The sequence below is a fragment of the Egretta garzetta genome, unplaced genomic scaffold (genome assembly GCF_000687185.1).
Source record: "Egretta garzetta isolate BGI_Z169 unplaced genomic scaffold, ASM68718v1 scaffold562, whole genome shotgun sequence".
Lineage (NCBI taxonomy): Eukaryota > Metazoa > Chordata > Aves > Pelecaniformes > Ardeidae > Egretta > Egretta garzetta.
In genome coordinates this window covers 50,551-57,217 of record NW_009258769.1, presented here as the reverse complement: position 1 = coordinate 57,217, position 6,667 = coordinate 50,551, and the positions used below count along the sequence as shown (strand labels likewise).

The 6,667-nt window shown below is 52.2% G+C and overlaps 1 protein-coding gene across 1 annotated transcript; it reads left to right on the top strand.

The window, feature by feature from the left end:
• Positions 1-1,388: 1,388 nt before the first annotated feature.
• Positions 1,389-2,324, top strand: LOC104135684 (olfactory receptor 14C36). The gene has a single exon (XM_009649360.1). The coding sequence runs from the start codon at positions 1,389-1,391 to the stop codon at positions 2,322-2,324; it is 936 nt and encodes a 311-aa protein (XP_009647655.1).
• Positions 2,325-6,667: the final 4,343 nt, after the last annotated feature.

The following is a 6,667-nucleotide window of genomic DNA, read 5'->3' as shown; positions in this document are numbered from 1 at the left end:
CTTGAGGACTTACCTGAGCTGCTCCTTATCCCCTGTACAGACAGAGATGCCCCCCAAGCAGTTCCCTGCTGCCAGGAGGGGTTTGCAGGGCAGAGCTGAGCACACAGTCAGTGGGATGGGAATCTTTCTCTGAGCACTGACAAGGAAGAGACTTGGGCACAGAGCAGTTCCCAGCAGAGACAGCTCCCAGCAGAAGAGATACTTTCAGAGAGGGAGATGGAGGAGATGCTAGAAATGTGGTGGGACGGGAGATTCGGGGACCTCCTTGCCATCCCCTGCAGAGCAAGCTCCTTCCCCAGAGCAGCTCCCTGGTCTCCTCTCCCACACAGCGTTGCTCCCCACCCTCAGTGTCACAAGGACTTGGCCATCAGTTGCCTTCCCAGCAGCCTGACCAAAAAGAGAGGGGGGAGGATCCTGGTTCAGCTGAGACACCGTCACTATGGGTCCTGTCATGCCGATTTTTCCATGGAGGAAAAGCAACGAAACCCCTCCCAAACTTTGTAGCTTTGGGTGCTATGATGTGTGAGGCTGGAAAAGATCTGACCCTCTTTTCAGGACATCCCATCTTTAGGACATTTGACTTTTTGCCTGGGGGTGCCGTGCTGAGCTGCATGCTTCCCTCCAGAAGTTCATAACTGTCCCATTGAATCATTGTGTTATCCAACTGCTCAACAGAGAAGAAACCACGGGCTGAGGCCACTGTAATGATGCTGTGTGGCTGTAGGTGGGCAGCTGCCATGAGCCCTTGGTGTCCCTGGTTGGGAGGGCAGAACTGAGATCCTCCTCAGGTATGATGGGCTGAGGGCTTTGGAGATCTGCACTTGGAAAGTGGATTCCTCTGCTCCCAGCAGTGCCCTGTTTCTTTTGGGGGACCCCCCAAGTGTGCTAGTCCTACAGCTGAAAGAGCTGCCAGCACAGGGCAGCTGAGCCCAGGGCTGATGGACAGTGAGGCTGTCCTCCCTCTGCACTAAGGGACAGTCCCTTTGCCTCTCAGGACCCACAAGATTTTCCTGGCAGTGCAGCAGAAATGCCAGGGATTTCTGCATGAAAACCACTCCTCAGCTGTGGTGGGGCAACTGGAAAAGAAGACACAAAACAAAATCCCCACATCTCTTCTCTGCAGTCAGGTGAAATCTGAGCAACAATCCTGAAAAGCTCTTTGGTATTATGTGTGGATTTAAACTGATATCAACCTGTGTTCCTCTTTACCTACAGCTGTAGGGCAGGACAGGCTCCTGCAGAGCCCAGAGCAAAGCCTCCTGCTCCCTGGGGCAACCCCAGCCAGCGTGAACTTGAGCTCATGGAAGGTATTCTTGAAAAGGGAATCTGCTCTAATTTCTCACTTCCTTTATTTCCTTTTTGCAGGTCCCCACACCCAGAGGGCCAAAATGCCCAATACCAGCTCCATCACCCAGTTCCTCCTCCTGGCCTTCGTCGACACACGGGAGCTACAGCTCTTGCACTTCTGGCTCTTCCTGGGCATCTACCTGGCTGCCCTCCTGGGCAATGGACTCATCATCACCGCCATAGCCTGTGACCACCACCTCCACACCCCCATGTACTTCTTCCTCCTCAACCTCTCCCTACTCGACCTGGGCTCCATTTCCACTACTGCGCCCAAATCCATGGCCAATTCCCTCTGGGACACCAGGACCATCTCCTATGCAGGATGTGCTGCCCAGGTCTCTGCGTTTGTCTTGTTTGTCACAGCAGAGTATTCTCTTCTCACTGTCATGGCCTATGACCGCTACGTTGCCATCTGCAAACCCCTGCACTACGGGACCCTCCTGGGCAGCAGAGCTTGTGTCCACATGGCAGCAGCTGCCTGGGGCAGTGGCTTTCTCAATGCTGTCCTGCATACTGCCAATACATTTTCACTACCCCTCTGCAAGGGCAGTACCATAGGCCAGTTCTTCTGTGAAATCCCCCAGATCCTCCTGCTTTCCTGCTCAGACACTTATCTCAGGGAATTTGGGCTTATTGTGGTCAGTGCCTTTGCGGTCTTTGGGTGTTTTGTTTTCATTGTGGTGTCCTATGTGCAGATCTTCAGGACTGTGCTAAGGATCCCCTCTCAGCAGGGGCGGCACAAAGCCTTTTCCACGTGCCTCCCTCATTTGGCCGTGGTCTCTCTGTTTGTCAGCACTGTAGTGTTTGCCTACCTGAAGCCCCCATCCATCTCCTCACCATCCCTGGATCTGCTGGTAGCAGTTTTGTACTCAGTGGTGCCTCCAGCAGTGAACCCCCTCATCTACAGCATGAGGAACCAGGAGCTCAAGGAGGCCCTATGGAAAGTGGCACAATGGATGCTGTTTCACAGACCATGATCTCCCACCCGTTTTCTGCACATTTATCAGAGTTCATCTTAGGCCACAAGTTTGCTTTTTTTCTCTTGTGATAATACTCTTTATATATCATTTTCTTGGTTTATACGCCTTCTGTTGAGGTTTAATCCTGTTGTGTCTGACCCCTGCACAACACTGTGTCTTTTGTGGCCTCTCACATAGCAGCTCTTCAACAAAATGGTTTCTCCCAGGTACAGCGTCTGGAGGCTGGGCTCTTCCTGCCGTGTTACTGCAAATAAAATGTCCAAGGAATTGGTCTTTTAAAGAATCTCTTCTCCTTGGTTCTCCCTCTGTTAATGGTTAAGCTCATGGTACCTTTGGGTTCCACTGAACTGAAAGTTCTGGTTTTAAAGGCTCTCTTCTTGGTGTCCAATGGCAGTGGAGATGGTGCATGAGCTCCCCATTACCTCCTCAGGCTGCTTCCCCTATGTCAGAGCTCAGGGCATGTAGCAGCCTTTCTGGAAATGATTTTGGAGGGGTGAGGAGATGATGGGGACTCAGCAAATGCACTGGGGTGGGAGTGAACAGAGACACAAAAGGTGAAACACCGTCAAAGGGGACGTCCCCCAAAAGGAAAGCACTAAACTGAGGTATGCTCAAACAAGGGCTCTGCAGTCAGCGGGGACTCTGCAGGCAAAGGGAGGAGAGACTGGAGAGATGCAGGAGCTGCTTGAGGACCCCCAGGGCCAGGACTCTGGTGCTGTTGTGAGGAGTAGGGCTGGAGGGGAGCAGAGGAGGGGGCAAAAACTCAGGTGGGTTTGGGCATCACCTACAGCCTGAATTCAGGAGAGCCAGGGAGTGAGTAGCCTCTGTTTGCTCATGCCCTTCAGCTCATCCCCATCAGCACCAGGCCTGGGGTTGATGGGGAGTATGAAGGCCCCTCTCTGCCCACCAGCAGCTGCTGTGCCCTTCAGAGGGACTGGGGCTGTGGGGTGAGTGCCCAGAGCTCTGCAGCTCCCTGTGGTGGGCAGGGACACTGAGCCAGCCCAGACTGGGCTGCTCTGATGGGCTGGACTGGGGCAAGGGCAGGTGAGGTGGGGAGAGGTTGGGGTGGGCTGGTCTGTTCTGGAAGGAGCCTGGGGAGAAAAGAACGCCAGTGTAGAGCTGAGCTGTGTGAGTGTGCGGGTAGGGGCAGATCCAGGTGACATGGTGGAAGATGCAAGGCCACATAAGTTTAGAAGAGAGGGTCCTGGTCTGTGCCATGTCCCTGTACACCCTGGAGAAGCTGCCCGAGCAAAATTGTCCCAGATCAGTCCTACACACCATTTCCATCTCTGGCCAAACACGCCAGCCCTAACAAGGGACCTTTGCTGCATGGTCACCCCTGTCCTCTGCGGCTTACTGATATCCAGTTCCACTGCCATGATCAATAAAAAGGGAACCAGTTTCCTACTGGCCCTCATTATGCACCCAAGCCCATAGCTCTTATGACACTACTCTCAGCCAGGACCATTCTCAGACAGCTCCAGCTCAATAAGGTGCTTGTGGCCTTGCCATGACAACTATTGAAAATCTCCATTGATTGAGACCACAATTCAGAGGATTTGTTTACATTTGATTTAGAGCCTAAAGCACCCCATGGTCTGCAGAGGTGTCATTTCCTTACCGCTGGCCAGAAACCTCCTTATTCCAACATTTGACTATTGTCTATTATTCTCCTGCCAAGCAATATGGTGACAAGACTGGTTTCATCTTCCTGAAATCCTCCCCCTAGGGACTGTCAGGTCACCAGGAGGGTCCCAAAGTAGGCTTAAGAAGACCCTTTCCTTCAGTTTCTCCTCCCAGGAGAGTGGACCAGCCCCTGAGCATCTCCATGACTCTCCTCCACCGAACTCACTGCCAGTTATCAACATCTTCCTTACTATGCGGGTTATCTCTGGCCCAGGGCCCAGCAGCCCCACAGGTGCTCACTCCCTCCTCCAGCGGAGGAGAACTCCTGGACACTGCCACTTGCCTTTGTTACCAGGTCATGCTGCTGGATCAGGCTTTGCCTTCTGTCCCCCAGCACCACCAGGGCCTTTTCCGCAGAGCTACTCCCCAGCCAGGCAGTCCCCAGGCCCTGCCACTGCAGGGGGTTAGGCTATCCCAGGCGAAGGACCTGGCCTTTGTCCTGCTTCTGTCTCATCATGTTCCTGACAGGACAGTGCCTCTGCGGGTCAGGTTTCCCCTGAAGGGCAGACCTAGGGCACAGGAATGCTTCTCCCAGTTTAGTGCTAGTGACAAACATGGTGACAGTGTCCTCCTCCGGGTCATGGATACAGGCGTTCAGCTGCACAGGACAGTCCCCTGTGCTGCCCCACAAGGCTCCCACTGGCCTCCAGGGAGGGGATGACCCCTTCAGTGCTGCTTGTTCAGCCTCATCATCCAACTGGTGTTTTACCCAGCTCTTTCCAGACTGTCATGGCCTAATGTGGGCACAAGGGTAGTGAGGGAGACCATGCCCAAAGTCTTGCTGAAGTGGAGGGCAATGACATCCACTCTTCTCCCCTGGTGCAGAGAAGCAGTGACTTCTTCATGAAGGCAATCGGGTTGGTGAGGCATGAGTTACCCTTGGATAATCCATGCTGACTGCAGTGGGACACATTCTTCTCTCTTAGGTGCCCTAAGAAGTCACCCAAGAGCATTCGTGCCAAGGCACGCTTGTCACCAGAGTGAGCTTGTACAGCCTGGGGTTCCCTGGGTTGCATTTTGAAACTCTTTCAAAGATGGGTGTAACATTGGATTGTCCTCACTCGCAAGCGACCTCTACCTTTTAGGAAAGGGTCCCCCAGCGTGATCCTCCGCTCCAGAGCCCTTCGCCTCGGTGTCTTCACCTGTCTTGTTTGAATGACAATTACTAATGTCATCTTTCCCCATGCAGACGACCAAGGCAAAGGCCATTTCCATTTGTGTCCACTTTTATCCTCCCCTTACTCTTTCTTCATTCACATTCCTGTCATGCAGGACATGACATCAGGGAGTTAAAAGTTTGCCTGTCTTTCAGCAGTATAATTGTCTCCTCAGACAACTCTTTATTTGTGTTTTCATCTACCTTTGTTTATCCACCTACTTAAAATATCTCTCCTAAGCTTATCCCTTGTCGAAAGGCAACCTCATGAGAGGCCACCCCTACTGAGCATGTGCTTGCAGAGTGAGTTTTGTTTATGGAACTTGGTCATGCTTTGTTTTTTCTTTGCTTGCCAATAGGAAAACATCCCTCAGTGCCCGTGTGCATTCAGTTCTCTAAGGAGAGTAGGGGGGAGATGGTGCCAAGGAGCTGTAACGTGCAGCTGCAGGCTTCAGTGGAGAAGTCTGATGTCAGGAAGAGTGATGGAAGTGCCAGGGGCACATTGTTGAGAGCAATGGCGGGGTTGGGAAGGTGTGGAGGAAGGTTGTCCCTAGAGTGTCAGACCTCAGGGACTGCTTCTCCTTCCTCTCCAGACCTCCTGAGGAGACCTCCTGAGGGATCATTATCACTTGCAGACTTCGTCTACATGGAAAAGTAATAAAATAGACCCTTTAAAATCAAACTTCATTTTGAGGAGGTGCCCTTTGAAATCTTCCTCTTTAACTGCACTGTAAAAGCTCTCCAAGGAACTGCACAAGTCCTGAAAACTTGAAGAATTTTGAATGAAGATAATTAGATTGTGATGACTTTTTGTATTTTCAGGAGCGCATGGTGTCTTTTGGGTTGAGTCCATGAAGCTCATCTACAGAGAGACGAGATGGAAGAAACCTCTGAGGAAGTCCCAGTCAGAAGCCAAACTCAAAGTACCTTGAAGTATTAATGGGCCCCAGTGAGGGCCATTCCTGATGAAGCCTCCCCAGGGACTCGTTAGAGCAGCTCATTGGAGGCCATGATTGCAGGGAGGCAAAGGCACTGTACAAGTGGCTGTAACACTGTCAAATCCTTGGTTGGTTTTAGGCAGCAGAAAGGCCAAGCCCTGACCTTGAAGGCAGATCCTGTCCCTCCTGCGTGGCTCAGGGCTCTTTGTGTGGTCAGTGGGGTGTGAGGGTGAGCAATGCAAAGAGTAGGAAAACTGTACAGCCTGTCCTGGTTTGGCCAAGAAGGGCTGAGGAGCAAACCAAGAGCAGAACGTCAAACTACCATTTGTCTTTGTAGACCTCAGTGGCAGATGCAACTGTCCTAGCCAAGGGAAAAAACCCTCCTTGGTCTTGTGTGGCCTTTCAGCCTTGCCAGAGCCCTTGGCCATCTCGACTGCAGACTGTCCTACACTGTCCTATGCCTGTACCTCTTTCCTTTCAGGCTGTAGACACCCATCTTGCTTTCTCACCTGGGTCTCACACCAGCATTTCTAGACCTTCACTGATGTCTCTCCACCCAT

Excerpts from the sequence above, each read along its gene's own strand:
- LOC104135684 (XM_009649360.1), top strand. The coding sequence starts at position 1,389 with ATGCCCAATACCAGCTCCATCACCCAGTTCCTCCTCCTGGCCTTCGTC.